General features: G+C 31.7%; 1 protein-coding gene, 1 non-coding gene and 1 pseudogene across 2 annotated transcripts in view; 2 read left to right on the plus strand and 1 right to left on the minus strand.

Annotated features, from left to right (window-relative positions):
- STPG2 (sperm tail PG-rich repeat containing 2) overlaps positions 1-16568 on the plus strand; it is a 431309-nt gene that overhangs the window by 24207 nt on the left and 390534 nt on the right. Inside the window, exons 3-4 of the mRNA XM_045472302.1 lie at positions 2641-2801; positions 9983-10075. Coding sequence (XP_045328258.1) covers positions 2641-2801; positions 9983-10075 — 254 coding nt within the window. The remainder of the gene's footprint in view (positions 1-2640; positions 2802-9982; positions 10076-16568) is intronic.
- Positions 5635-5734, minus strand: LOC123596595 (annotated as a pseudogene).
- On the plus strand, positions 12162-12269 carry LOC123596552. The gene has a single exon (XR_006711728.1). It is a non-coding gene; the product is annotated as a U6 spliceosomal RNA (small nuclear RNA).

Genomic DNA, 16568 nt, shown 5'->3' on the forward strand with positions numbered 1-16568 from the left:
CTACACCTACTGAGTGGAAAATGAATATGAAAAACCTCTAATGTGAGTGAATTACATGATCAGGATGGCTTTTCAAATCAGAAGCTTAACAAGGCAGTACTTGTGATGTATACACTGTGAGGTCCCTGTATTTAAGCACTTAAGTTGTAATGTGTTTTATTGTATTCTCATGCCAGAAAAGAGTCAGATCTGACATACTTGTCTTTTAATTACCTGAAATGGTGGTCTAAATAGTTTTTATCACACTTTCCATGTACCTTTCTCCTAAACATTACTAGTGGAGGGAATTATGAAGATGGCAGGAATAAACCATAGTAGCATTTAGGTTTTCTGAGAGTTGGCACAAGAGACTCTTTGGTAGAGACTTTTTAAAAAATGGTTTGTTTGTTTATTTATTTATTTATTTGGAAGAGAGGGAGAGAGAGAGAGAAAGAAAGAGAGAGAGAGAGAGAGAGAGAGAGAGAGTGTGAGCAGGGGGGAGGCAGAGAGAGAGGGAGAGAGAGAGAATCCCAAGCAGGCTCTGCACTGTTGGCACAGAACCTGACATGGAGTTCGACCTCACAAACCATGAGATCGTGACCTGAGTAGAAATCAAGACTCAGTTGCTTAACCAGCTGAGCCCCCCAGGCGCTCCTGGGAGAGACTTTTGAGGAAAAGATGTTGGAATTGGAATATTTGAAAAATTGGGAAGATTTTAGGTAGCTTGTTTTAGAAAAATCTTCTATTTTACAATGTATAATGATTTAATCATTTTTAGTCCAGAAAGGACCTAAAGTATCATTAGTCTCATAGTATTCAAAGTGCTCACTTGTCAGCAACTTGTTTCCTACCTACAATGAGAAAGGAGATTGCACCAAAATGTAAATCAACACAGTGCTTCCTTTATGGAGGAAGACTAGTTATAAAATACCTAGGGAATAGTCAATTTACATTTAATTATAAGCTCCTTTTCTGGTAGATTGTTTTTGGATTAGCAACAGCCCATAGACCACATTTTGAGTAGTACTGATCTAGTCAGTTTCTGTATCTTCAGACAAAGAACTTGAAGCCCAGAAAAACAAATGAGATTGAAATTACATTTTATATCTATTTAGTTGCAGAGCTAATTTAGTAGAATTCAGGTAACATGAATACAACCAGGTTAAATGTCCTTTCAATTATGTATTGCATTTCATGGATATTGCTGCTTCCTGGAACTGATGTTTTAAAATTACTGAATTATAAAACATATACAAATATTTTTTTCAAATATTTTAATGTTTTTTTTTTTTCAACGTTTATTTATTTTTGGGACAGAGAGAGACAGAGCATGAACGGGGGAGGGGCAGAGAGAGAGAGACACAGAATCGGAAACAGGCTCCAGGCTCTGAGCCATCAGCCCAGAGCCTGACGCGGGGCTCAAACTCACGGACCGCGAGATCGTGACCTGGCTGAAGTCGGACGCTTAACCGACTGCGCCACCCAGGCGCCCCTATTTTAATGTTTTGATAAAGCTTTTTCCAATGACATAGAAAGTTTGTATTATTTTGATTGAAAAAGATGTTATTTACTCAGATTGGCACTGTAGAAAATATTTCTGGCTATAAATATGTCCTGAAAGGTAAAAGGCAAAAATAAAATAACTGCTGTGATAGGAATATTGGATGATAGGTGATTTTTTTCTCCCAAATTGATTTTTAATGTTGCTACATCAACTTTTCAATATTTTTTGGCATCAAGAATTCCTTTCTTTCATTTGTTCTTTCTCCTTTTCTTTCCTTTCCTTTCCTTCCTTTCTCCTTTATTGAGATATAATTTACACATAAAACAATTCATTTTTAAAAAAAAAAATTTTTTTAACGTTTATTTATTTTGGGGACAGAGAGAGACAGAGCATGAATGGGGGAGGGGCAGAGAGAGAGGGAGACACAGAATCGGAAGCAGGCTCCAGGCTCTGAGCCATCAGCCCAGAGCCTGACGCGGGCTTGAACTCACGGACCGCGAGATCGTGACCTGAGCTGAAGTCAGGCGCTTAACTGACTGAGCCACCCAGGCGCCCCTAAAATAATTCATTTTAAGTGGAAAGTATGATGAGGTTTGGTAAATGTATGCGGTCGGGTAATCACCACTACAATTAAGTTTTATAACATTTCCATCATTTTAAAAATGTTTTCTCTTTCCCCTCTGCAGTTAATCTCCACCTTCTCCAGGCTACTGTTACTGTCACTATGATATTGCATTTTCTGGAATTTCATATAAATGGAACATACGTTATTCAGGATTTTGTGTCTATCTTCTTTGACTGGGGATCGTGTTTTTAATGTCCATTCATATTGTTGTATTTATATTTCTTTTTATTGCTGGGTAGTATTTTATTGTTTGTGTATAGAACTTCTTTTTCTTTTTCACTAGCTGATGGACATTTGGGTTGTTTTCATTTTTCTTGGGAAAATACCTGGGGTTAGAAATTCTGGATTATATATTAAGTATATGTTTGGTTTTAAGAGAACTTGAAAAATTGTTTCTCAAAATGTCATACCATTTTACATTCTTGCTAGTAATATGTGAGTTCTTTCAAAAAATTACTTTATTTAAAGTTATTCAGTTTAAAAGAATTAAAAGCATATTTATTCTTACATATGATATTCTTCATGATTTTAGGTCCTGGGTTTTATAATATTCTAAACAATACTATGATTGACAACATTAGCAATACCTACTTGAAGAAAAAAAAGAAAAGTGCATTTGGTTCTTCTGTTCCTCGGACTCTCTTGCTGGTTCAGAAAGAAGCTTTTACTTCTCCTGGTCCTGCCGATTATCAGGTAATTTGTGAATACCAAAATAATATTCTTTATATCTAATGCCAAGACTTAGGGTTTATAACAATTACATGTGACATATTTTCCCCATTATTTTAAGCCATACTATTATTATTGAAATCATTTTTATATGGTAACTTATGACATAAGAATAAACATTAATTCGGTTTGCAACTATGTTTGTAATTTCTTTTTTAAAAATGGATCATATTCTTTATTTCTTTATGGATGTCATATGTATTTGTTTAAATATTTATCTTCATTTTAAAATTGCTCCACTATTTTCGGAGAGTAATTTAAGTTTCCTTTACATGCTCTTTGTGGCTTTATGATTTTTGTGTACAAGTCTTACCCATCTTTATTAGATTTCTTCCTTTGTATTTAGTGTTTCATGTTTTTAAATTCTATTGTAAATGGTGCCTTTTAAATATTTTCATTCTTTAGCTTTCGGTTATAGGTATAAAAAATATTATAATCTTTATTGAAGATTGCTTTACCAATGACCCATGTGGCTTGCTAAATTAAATGATTAATTCTACTAATTTATTATTAGTTTTGAAAAAAGTTTCCTCAAGCACATTATGCCACCTGTGAATGATCGTTTATATTTTTTCTCCAAGTGTTTCATCTTTTATATATATTTATTCCTTACTGGACATCTGTATCCCAAAAACAAATCTCAAGGAAATTCATAGGAATTAAAAAATATTCAGTGTCCAAGAAAATAAAATTCACAGAGTGTGATATCCAATAAAAAAATAGGTATGCAAGTAAGCAGGAAAACATAACCTAGAATCAGGGAACAAACCAATAGTAAAAGACAAGAAATTACACAGATGGTAGAAATAGTAGACAAAGACATTAAACAGTTATTATAACTACATTTCACATTCAAAAGGTAGAAGAAAGATTGAGTAAATTGAGTAGAGAAATGGCACAAATAAAAAGACACAAATTGAAGTTCCAGAGATGGCAAGTATAATATTTTTAAAAAGTACACTCTCATTAACAACAGTATAGGAGGTTTAGAAGAAAAGATTAGTGAACCTGAAGACACTGATAGAAACTGTCTGAAATGAAACACAGTGAGAAAAAAGACAAAAGTAGTGAATAAAGTATCAGTAAACTATGAGACAATTTGAAGTGGCTTAATATTTGTGTAATTAGAGTCCTTGAAGGAAGGGAAGGAGTATGGGGTCATACAATAATATTTTAAGGAATGATGACTGAAAATTTCCAAACTTTGATCAGAGCTTTATAAAAACTGACATATCCATGAAGCTCAACAAACTTGCAGCAAAAGACATTAAGGAAACTATGCAAAGGCATATTATCACCAAATTGACTAGAATGGTTAAAAAAAATTCTTAAAAGCAGCCAGAGAAAAAGGATATATAGTATTGAGGGGCAAAGTTATCAATGGGAGCATATGTCTTGTGGGAAATGATGTAAGTCAGAAGACATAGTACAACATTTTTAAGTATTAAAAGAAAACAGTTGTCAAACTATAATTCTATAGCTGGTTAAAACATCTTTCAAAAATGAAAACACTTGGAATATGTGAAATATATGAAATATGTGTGTGTGTGTGTGTGTGTGTGTGTGTGTGTGTGTGTGTGTGTGTGAATACATATATATGTATCTATACACAAGCTGAAATAGTCATCCTTCAAAGACCTGCAGTATAAGAAATGTTAAAGTCTTCCAGGCAGAGGAAAATATTACCAGATGGAAGATGGAATCTGGGTCTATATAAAGTAATACAGAGTATCAAAGATAATAACTATGTGAGTAAATATAAAAGGCTATTGTTGTATTTCTCATCTTACTGAAAGCAGACCATCTTACATGTTTTTGATTTACTGATAATTTACTTTCACATAAGGTAGAGGAAGCTATGGGAGGAACACATACTCTAGCTTAATTTTGACTAAATAAAGGAGAACTAATTGAATAGAAGGGAAGAATCATTTCACAAATAGTGATCATATTATTTTACAGTTTAGAATTGTCAAACAAGAGATTCTGGACATTGTTAGGTATGTACAAGGAATTTAGATGATCCCTGTTTCAAAATGATCATCAGGAAACAAGAAATATTCTTAAGATCAGAGACTCTTAAGAGTAAAACTAGCCTGTAAAGATTGACAGGAAGAAAATCTCATGAGTAAAATTCTGACAGTGCAGTTTTGATTCACATTAAAATTTTAAGAGTACATTTTAAAAGGACATTTTAATATATGTGTATATATTTATTATTTATTCTTTCTCATTCCTAAAGAATTTGAGAAAGTTTAAAAGAATGTACATATGGAAAAGTAAAAATAGCTAACATTTAGGGTAAAAAATATAGATAGAACAAATAGATATTTTACAGATAGAAAGTAAATAGAAGTTAAACATTGGGGAAGTTTGAACATAGTTGTCAAATCATAAAAGGACATGTACAGTACACAGGAAACATGGTGTCTGTCCTATAGTTGACACTCAGGAAATTATAATTGAATAAATGAATAAAAGAGGCATAGAACTGTAATTAAAGAAGCTTAAAGAGAAAGACAATTTATTGTAAAAAATACTATGGAAAATTAAAATTAGTTTGTATAAGTTTATAAGTGTATAAGTTTGGCCAAAAAGAGTAGCTAGAAAGATAAAAACTCTGTAGGGATAATATACGGATAGTAGAGCCACTGAACTGCCGAATTGGATTTGTCTTTCCTATCAGGAAAAGTATTTTTATTCCAGAAAGAGTGGAACACACATGGTTTATAGGAATGAATCCTAAGATATTTATGGTGGTAATGTAAGAATATCCTAGTGCTTTACAACACTTTTTAAAAATGAAGTGAAATTAAATTTGCATGTCATTTTTGCACAGGGTGCTAATCTTCTCTGTGATGTTCCAGTTTTAGTATATGTGCTGCCAAAGTTATCACTCTAGTGCCTTAAATTAGTTAAAAGCTTCAGATGTAGCTGAAATAGATCTCATTGTAATGAAAGAACAGCTGTAAATCATTACGGTAATCTCCAAGAGATGCTGAAGATTTGTAGGTATAAAAGAAAAATAAAAGTAAATGAAGGTTTTTCTTATTTAAACAAAAATTAAAGTTTTACAAAGTGAGAAGTTCATGAATTATTACAAAATTTTATTTTATATATATTCTAATGTAAAAAACGTATAACATTAAATTTACTATCTTAACCATGTTTAGCTGCTGATTTAAGTGTATTTTTAGTGCCTCATGAACATTAGTAGTTTTTAGAATATTTTTGTTGTATTTTATTTAAAATGTACTAGAAGTTCATTATTCTAAGTAACCTGACATTTAGATTTAAAAGTTATGAAAATTATTACTTGCAAGAAATTTTTAAAAGGCTCTCATTATAATCTTTATTCTCCATTGCATATGCTGAGACAGTATAGCATGTGATTATGAGCATGATCTCTGGTGTCAGAGTACTCAAGACTACTTGGGTATATTTTCTTCTGTCACTGACTTTGTGTAAGTTGTTTAAATTCTTAGTAAGATGGAGATCATAATAGTACACACCTTAAAGCATTATTATGAATACTAAATGAATAAATACTTGTAAAGTACTTTAAATAGGTCCTGGCACATAGTAAGAACTTAATAACTTTTGTTACTGTTACTGACGATTAAAAACTACCTATAGGTATAACCCAAACTGTTTTAGTTTACATAAAATTTAATGAACTATAGTCAAGAGTGAAAAATACACCCTAAACCTGAGTTTTAAAAATCCAGTCTGATAAACTGTGTTTAACTGCACAATTAATTCACTTAATATGATTGCTGATAGATTTGTGTGTATAGAAACCAAACTGTTTCATATATTCTATTGGCTCACTTGTTTTAGGATTTTTTCTTACCTCACCTTTTTTGAATTAATCAAATATTTTGTATTATTCGATTTCATCTATTTCCATAACACTTTTAGTTATGTATTGTTTTATAGTGTTTTAGTGGTTGCCACCAAAATTACAATATGCACCTTTTACTTTTTGTACTTTAATAAAAAGGAATATTTTTACCACTTTTCCAATAATGCTATCTTAGAACATTTTAGCTCCATTTTCCTACCTCCTATTTTTGTTTAATTATTGTCATACATTTTAAGTTTACATATATTTTAAATTCTTTGAATATTATTGTTCTGTACAGTTAATATTTATTCATATTTACCCAAATATTTACCTTCTCTGTTGTGTTTTGTTTCTTTCTACATTTCTGTTTTTCTATATCACATTATTTTTCTTCTTCCTGAAAAACTCTCTATTGCTTCTTTTGGTCAAGGTCTGTTGATGAATTATTGTATACTTTTGTCTGAACATGTCTTTATTTTGCCATTTTTAATTTTGGGGGGTTGGATTTTTAGGTTGGTAGTTATTTTCTCCCAGCACTTTAAATATGTTATTCCATTGTTTTAGGTCTTTTGTAATTTCTGTTGAAAAGTACATTGTCAAACTTATTGTTTCCCCTTGAAAGCAATTGATCCCCCTCCCCGCCTTTTTTTTGGCCTATGTCTTTGATGTGTCAAAAGTGTGATTTTCTTTATATTTATTTGCCTGAAGTTTGCAGAGCCTCTGGGTTGATGTCTTTAATCACTTTTAAATAATTTTTGATTGTTATATCTTTATATATTTCTTCTGTCACATTCTTTCCTACCTATATTTTTGGGGTTCTAATTAATATATATGTTACACCTATTCATTATGCCTCAAACATCTCTTATAATCCCTATGTATTATTCTCCATTTTTTCTCTTAGTGCTTCAGTTTAGATATATTCTGCAGACATATCTTTCAATTCATTAATCTTTCTTTAAAAAAACTATGTTTCAAATGTTATTAAATTGACCTAAATTCTTAATTTCAGATATTCTATTTTTCAGTTCTAGAGTGAATTCTATTTAAATCATTCTAAAGATTTCACTTTTAGGAGAAATTCTTCATGTTTTAACTATTATTTTCCATTTTTTTTCTGTTTTCTTGAACACATTAATTATAGCTATTTTAAAGTTGTGTGTACTAACTCCAACATCTGGATCATCTATTGTCTGTTGTTATTTTCTGTTATTTTTTTGTCTTGAGTTTTGATCGTAAATGTCGGTCTTTTGGCATGCTCACAAAGTGTCAATAAAATGCCAGATATTGTATACAATATAGAGACTTTAAATGGTGTTACCTTCTATTTGAGAGAGTTTATACTTTCCTTTGCAAGTCGGATAGAAGTCAGAGGAGATCACCTTAAAGCAATAATGGATTCTAGTGATTATAGTTTTTTTAGGGCTTAGTTTATTTACCTCTGGTTTGTTCATTTCCTTAAGTGTAGTCTCTCTGGGGATTTCAGCTGTGAGCCTGATGTGTTCAAGACCCCTTGCTTTGTCAGATTCTGAATTGCAATCTTTAATGCATATGTTTTTTAGTATTTTGGTTCAGATTTTTAGCATCACCCCTATCCCTTATCCCCTGGCAAACGTCTTCATGGGGAAAGAGATCATGTGTTTGAAGCTTCTTAAATCTGCAATTTTGCCATTCTGGCTTCACAAGACCAAAATAAGCTTGTTTCTCAATGTTTTAACAGCATCCCTCTGCCAGATCTAAACTCAAATTCTCTATTGCCTGTTGTGAGCAAATGCTACCAGGGAGAAAGCACCTACACGGCAATAGCTCACTTTTCAGAGGTTCTACCCTCTTTAGACTCTTAGCCCCTCTTGTCTATGCTGACAACTCAAAGTTAGAAGTATCCATGACTCTATTAGGCCTTTAAAAATAGGATTTTCTTATATTTTATCTGGATTTAAATTATTTTTGTGAAAATATGGCCTTCTGCAAACTTATCATTCCCTGTAAAGCCAAAGTCATCCAATGACTGATTCATTTTCTGAACTTCTACCCATAAACAGTAAAAATTGCAAAATACTTTTGACCTTCTTTATGCTATAATTTCTAGCACTATATACATGATAATAATAAAATTATTATAAAAGTAAATTATTTTTTAACTTTAATAAATATAAAACCACACAAAATAATAATGCTGATGTCCTCGATTTGAAGGATTTCACAATTTGTGACTGATTTTTCTGTTTTAAAATGATAAAAATCTATTTTCTTTTGAATGACTAGGTAGGAATAATATTAGGAAAGGAATGGAGAAGCACCAGCTTCAGTATTTAGGGTAAAGAGGCACATAGTTTAAAAGATACATCTTTTAAGGGATAGATTTTATAGTAGATTAATGTTCCTCATAAAGTGTACAAAGAGAGATCTATTCTAGTAGGTATCAAATTCTGAAGTATTAAACGAGTATATCAGATTCTGAAATAAAAACAGTAAAGTATATAAAAATGGGAAAATGAGAATATTCTCATCCCTTTGTATATACAAATAATGTTACTATTGGTTAACAGTTTAAAATATTAAATGGATACAAATGGCTAAATTATATGATGAATCAGAAAGAGTATAATATCAAAAAGATTAATAATTGCTAATTAAATTTTTAGGTTACCAGCTTTATGTAACCTATTAATTTACATACTCAATGCATATTAGGAATTGTAGTATTTAAGAGAGTGTAGATGATTTTGCTCAGAAAATTTATTCATCCAGGATTTTCACATAATCAGTGTAAGTAGTTATTGTTCATATATTTTTATTTCATGTATTAATAATTAAGTACTAACAAATAATACGATATAATTGGCCAAATATCTTTATATATGTGTGTATGTGTATGTGATGTATGTGTATATATACATGTATATTACATATATATATATATATATATATATATATATATATATATATAATGAAACAACAAGAATTGATGTTTGAATTTGACATTATGGTATAGATAATAACTCACTTGTAATGTGTTTAAATAATGTATGTAGATCTATCTTGTTTTTCTAGAGGTCCATATAATCAACTCTTTTTTATTTCCATTTAATATCTCATTGACTTAAAGTCTTTTGCTTCTATATCACATTTAAAATTTTTAATTTTTAATGAATATATATCTGTCTCTATTTAGTGACAGAGCAACATTGATGGGCTTCCTTGAAAATTTATTACTTATAGGGCCACTTGAATTGATAAATAGCATTGATACACTCTTTTTTATTTCTTTTTTCAACATGCTTTTTGGAATTCACAGGTTGGTGGAGTTTCTGATGAATTACCTAACTTGACTAACCGATATGCTGCTATTTTGTCAAGACCAGAAAAACCTACTAAACTGTCAGATATGGTAAGAAGACCCCTTTATAACAAAAGTTATTTGTAATCTGGGAATCATGGAGGGACTGTATAACATGAACAGCATATTAGGATATGAGAGAGGTACATGGTAGGCTGTTGGTAACATCTTTGACTAGTATGATACTTCCTTTTTTTTTTTTTTTTTTTTTTTAAGAGAGCATGAATGGGGGAGAGAGGCAGAGGGAGAGAGAGAGACTCATAAGCAGGGTTCATGTCCAGTGCTGTGGGGCACTGTCCTACTACCCTGGAATTGTGACCTGAGCTGAAATCAAGAGTCAGATGTTCAACTGATTGAGCCAACAAGGTACCCTGATACTTCCATTTTTTAAAGTTCACCAAAAGTCTTGAAGCTAAGCAGAGTCCAGCATTACTCTGTGAGAGGTGATTATATGGAACATCTCCTGTAGGGTCAGAGAACATTTGTTTTTAGAATGTGTAGGAAAAGATAATCATGTTGTATATGAAGTGGAAGGCCTACTTAAGGTTCAAAACAGTTTACTTATAAGTGTAAATTTTTTCTTTCAAATTTGAGTCAATCTTGAAACCTAAGACTCTATAGTGATTTTTTTAAATCCATGTTAATATGTATTTTAAATTGTGTTTTATGATTTTTTTCTAACTAAATTTCCATTTTTTATAAAAAGCTAGTATTGAATAAATTGAAATACATAAAGCAGATGACATTTAAACATGAATACTTGACTGTTTTATCCAGATTGATTTTACTAAAAGTACATTTTGAAATTTGCAGTTAAAAAGTTAGACTTCTATGTATAGATATTGCTAAAATAAATCTATATAGAAATTAGACTGTCATTATAAGATATTCTTTTTTTTTTTTTTATTTAAAAAAAAATTTTTTTTTTCAACGTTTATTTATTATTTTTGGGACAGAGAGAGACAGAGCATGAACGGGGGAGGGTCAGAGAGAGAGGGAGACACAGAATCGGAAACAGGCTCCAGGCTCTGAGCCATCAGCCCAGAGCCTGACGCGGGGCTCGAACTCACGGACCGCGAGATCGTGACCTGGCTGAAGTCGGACGCTTAACCGACTGCGCCACCCAGGCGCCCCTATAAGATATTCTTAATAACAAATTATCGAAACAAGCTCATCAACCAGGTTTTAAAACTTGAGAAATAGTATTGCTTGCTGAAATAAAATTATAGTAGGTTCACAGTGCCAAGAGTTGATTAACTCATTAAATCAATACAGTTGTAAAGTCTAAAAAATCATACAAATTAGACTAATTTGGTGAGAGGCATCAGGAATAGACTTATTTTTTTCTGAGACATTGGTTGACTGAATGTAGGAGATCGGGTCAAAATCGACATCAGGTTCTATGATGGTTTTGTACCTATAAGTTCAAAAGACAGTTTAAAATCATCCGTCAGTTTTCTTGACATGTAAGAGATTCTCATAATTGTTAAATAAATGTGTTGTTTTAATAGATCATTTCTTTATCTTGAGCAATTTTATGGTTGTGTTGTTTCTCAAGTGAGTCATTGTACACATTGTAGGATCCACTGTGAGGTATGTCAGAAGTAATTTATTACTAGTTTAAAGCTTTCAAGCATAGGAATATTTAGTGGATTCATAGTTATTTCTATCATAATATTATAGTTACAGGAAAAAAATTCAAATCTCTGAAGGTACCCCTAGGAATGCATATGTATGTGCTAAATTTGCTTGTAGTAAAAAAAGATGGTGATGTGCCCTAAAGAAAGATGAGTTACTTACCAATTGCTGTTATCTAATTTACATTTTTGTCTTTTACCTTGGTCTCTCACTGGATCTTGAAACTTCTGTTTTTGTATTTTTATTTTTTGACATGATATACTTGCAATGGAAAGTATTGGGTGGGACTTTGTTTACCCAAGTAGCAGAATAGTTTAATCACATAGAATATTTTAGCTTTTGAAACTCTTCTGCAAATGAGATACTCTTTAAACCTGTGGGTATATAATATATATATGTAATGAGAATCCAAATTATTAATTTCATATCAAAATTGATCTTAAATTTATGAAATAATGGGATTAGTTTTATAATTTTCCTTTCAAATAAAAATATTACAGTGCTCACTTCGGCAGTATAACAATTAAAATTGGAATGACACAGAGAAGATTAGCATGGCTCCCTGCACAAGACTGACATGCAAATATGTGAAGTGTTCCATATTTTGTTTATTATTTATTTAAGTTTATTTTTATTTTTTTTTGAGAGAGAGAGAACACAAGTGGGAGAGGGGCAGATTGGGTGGGGGTGGGGCAGAAGACATAGAATCTGGAGCAGGCTCCAGGCTCTGAGCTGTCAGCACAGAGCCCAATGTGGGTCTCAAACCACGGACTATGAGATCATGACCTGAGCCAAAGTTGAACGCTTAACTGACTTAGCTACCCAGGCATCCCTGAAGCATTCCATATTTAAAAAAAAATTAGACAATTTACCTCCTACATATTTAAAATTTATATATACGGATATACTGCAATCTTAAAGGACACATTGTTTGATTTTCAAAATTTTATATAAGTTTCACATAAAAATATTTAAAAACTCAGTCTTCTGCTTTCATATGAAAAGCATGAACATATATCTCTTTTCTTTTTACATGGTCGCAGTAAAATAAGTTATTTTTAACTACAACATAATATTAGTTTAATATAAAAAGACAGAGTGAATATATGATAAATGGAAGCTAGAAACAAACCAAACATCTGTTTATTAGGCATTCCAAAGTGGAATGCTAAGATAGTAGTTAGGACCATTTGATGGTAAAAACAAAAAACAAAAAAACAAAAAAAACAACAGAAGGTTTTCCTAAGCTGAATAAAGACACAAGTCTTCAATAAGAAGAAGTCAACAAAATACCAGGAAGGATGAATTTTAAAAGTCAAAAATCCCTTTCACATGGTTTTGCATTTTCAGAAGACTAGAAATAAAATACCTTGGAATCTTCCACAGAGAAAAGTAAGTGGGTCACCTACAGAGGGATGAGAAACATACTGATATCAAACACTATCCCAGTAGTATTAGCAATATTTCAGAGCTAGAAAATGATGGATTTCTGAGAGGAAATAATTTTGGATGTAGAATTCTGGCTTTATCCAATATAAATCCAATTAAATGAATCAAGAAAATAATTTTCTGACACACAAGAGCCTGGAAAGTGTAGTACTTCTACATTTCCATGTATAAAGATGTTCCAGCAAAATATAAGGAGAGAAATGAGAGAAGAGTGATATAAACCTAGAGAAGAATAGAAACTAAGCAATTCCTGGATGAAATAAAGTGAAAACAAATTAATAAAGAAGGCATTTTTAGCTCATTCATGGATCATCTTCAAGAGTCAGGGATTTGGTGACAGAATTTTATTTGCTTCTTTTTGTGTTTGGCCATACTAGTTGGTTTGATAAGCAATAAATATGATATTCTAATTTCTGTTTTAATACTGATTGGTTTTAGATCAATCTATACAAATTGCAGAGATCTTAGTTATAATATAAAATGTAAATATTAGAAAACTTAATATCAATTAAATTTTAATATCAATAAAAATAAAAGACTGTAAATATTAGAAAACTTAATATCAATAATAATGAAAGAGGTAAAAGTTTGGGAGGCAGTAAAATATGCTAAATTTCTTATAGTGTGCAGAGTCAACAGATGTCAAAAGTTGACAAATTTCAGTATAGGTCCATATATTAAGTTTGTAATGGTAAATAATAATAAAAAATCCCAACCTCTAAGAAACCCAATTACTGTTAAATTATTTCTGGGAATAGAACAGGGAGAGGTCAAGGAGGACAATTTTACTGTTTATTTTAGACTCATCCATGATTTGATTTTTATTATGCTGTGAATGTATTATTTTAAAATAATAATAAAAATAAAAATAGTACTCATGAGTTAATGGTGAGTATGTGTTTGGAATAGCATTATGATGTACTGGTTCCTGGACTGACTCATTCTCTGCAAACAAGCAAAATTCTAGATAAAATAGAAACAGAACGTTTTCGTGAGTGCTTCCAAGAATTAGAAAGAAATGAGTACACAGGCTAAAGGCTAAATTTACGAGGGACCCAGAGTGGCAGTGAAGTTCACTTTTACCCTGAGGACATTTGCCAAACAACTAGATGACTTTGATTTTTCATTGTTACAGCCTTAGAGGCCTCTAGGGAATGAAACAAAGCCTAAGACTCTCTCATGGTGGGTCCTCTCAAAGAAGAGTCATTAATACAGTTACAGCTCCAAAGGGTAAAAAACTATGCAGGTTAGGAGTGAAATGCAGAGTGAAATCACCAGAGGATTTGTGAGAAGTTACCAGTGTTGGACTTTTTGGTTTTGAGTGTATGTTAGGGGAATCACCACTGAGAATCTGTTACGTTTTATATTCATTTAATGACATGAGTTGTTAAAAACAACAACAACAACAACAAAAGAAATCTGTCACAGATGTTAACTAAATTAATTTTATTAATAAAAATAAGTGCTAATGCTTCTTCTGTACTAGGCACCATTCCAAATGTATAGTAACTCATTTGAGCACTATAATTATGGTCATTTTGAAAAATGAGGAAACTGAGGCACAAGTTTAAAGTTTAAATGACAGAGTCAGAATTCAAACGGAGGCAGTTTAGTAATAGAGTTCAGTCTTTTTGCGCTACTCTTCTCTGGCTTAAAGAATTAGGCTTACATGAAATAAATATGACAGTATAATAAATTACTTTTATGATTTAAAACAAAAGAGATGAGACTGTAAAGATCTCAGACATTATTATAAGGAATAGAAATTTTTTTTAAAAAATGTAATTTCTGCCTTCCAGAAACTGATAGAGAATTCAGTATTATGAACAATATTGAAGTTAATAACTTTCCTCTAGTTATTGAGAGACTAAAAATTAACTATGATTATCATTTAGTGGGAAAGTCATTAGAAGAATTTGATATGCTTTCTTAGATCTCTTCATGCCTCATAAAGGGGCATCCTTTGCCTAATGACAACTGGTATCAAAGAGTCACAAAAAATTAGAGCAACTTTTTCTAAAAATTAAGAAATGACCTGAATTTATTAGAATTATTTGGTGAGCAGTTTGCACTATAGCTTTAATTACTTGATAAACAGACCTAGAATACAGAGAGTTGAAAATGAAGAGAATATTAAAAATAAATTGTGATTTATATATTTTTAAATTTATAATAATTTAAGTTGCTAAATATTTTGATTACCATCCCTAAACAGGTTAAAGTTTAAGAGCAAAAGCTTTGGAATCAGAGAAATGCTTTTAAAAATTTTTACTCCCCCTTGTAGATGAATGAGCTTAGGCAACTTCTTTAAATCTCGGTTTCCTCAAACATTAAATAAGGATAGTAAATTAAATAGGGATAGCCCAATAGGATCAAAGTAAGAAGTAAGTGTATTATTGCTTCTAACACTTATTTCACCTATGTGAAATACTTATTTCGTTAGTAACCTATGAATAAGTTAGTTATAAAGATTGTAAATGGCAGGGTTATGGCTCAAAGCTAAGTCAGTCCTATTCCAAAGCCTATGCTCTCTTTTCATCATTCTGTAATATTAATGAAGAGTATATATTGAAATATGGTAATGTCTCTTTCTTTTTAACACTTTTTTGAAAGTGAAATTTGCCTTCTTCCACCTGAGGCACCTCTGTCTTGCATGGTATTACTATGTCAGGAATGAAAAGGGAATAAATGTTGAGTTTTTGACTTAGGAAACATTTCTTGAAGTTTACTTCAGAGACAGCAATTGTGGGGACCATGGCTTAATAAAATGAAAAGAAGTTTCTACGTTATTTCTAAAGTGTTTCCTAATTTCAACTTTCCTTTAAATATTGTAGAACTAGAGGTTGGCCAAGAGTTCCAACTTCTGTATTAATTAGCTATTTCTGAATAATAAACTCAAAATCTTAGTAGCATAACATGAAAGACATTTATTACGTGCAAGTTTGCAGTTCAGGTAGGGAAGCTTACTTCAGGCTGCAGGTTTTCTGGGGGAAAGTCTACTGCATGCTGCCATTTGACTGGGACCAGCAGGATAGCTGGGGCATATTCTCCTCATGGTGATAGCAGAAATCCAATAATTTTACTACAGGAAAGATAATAGGAAAGTTGTAGAATAAGGGAAGCTTCTTGCTATACTGAATGAGAAAGCCTCCCCTGAATTGGAAGAATATGCAAGAATCGAGAAAGACAGCAAAGCAATGGAGTTGATATTTGAATGTGAGGCTTGTTTTATGCTCCTCCACATTCTTTGTGAACTCTGGTAAGATTGAGGGTTGGGTAGTAATGGTGGATAAATGGAGACTGAAGTTAAGAAATCCCAGAGATGAGGGGCACCTGGGTAGTTCAGTCAGCTAAGCCTCTGACTCTTGATTTTGGCTCAGGTCATGATTTTACAGGTTGCAGCCCCTCACTGGGCTCTGCGCTAACAGCACAGCATGGAGCCTGCTTGGAATTCTCT

The sequence above is a fragment of the Leopardus geoffroyi genome, chromosome B1, assembly GCF_018350155.1.
Source record: "Leopardus geoffroyi isolate Oge1 chromosome B1, O.geoffroyi_Oge1_pat1.0, whole genome shotgun sequence".
Taxonomy (NCBI): domain Eukaryota; kingdom Metazoa; phylum Chordata; class Mammalia; order Carnivora; family Felidae; genus Leopardus; species Leopardus geoffroyi.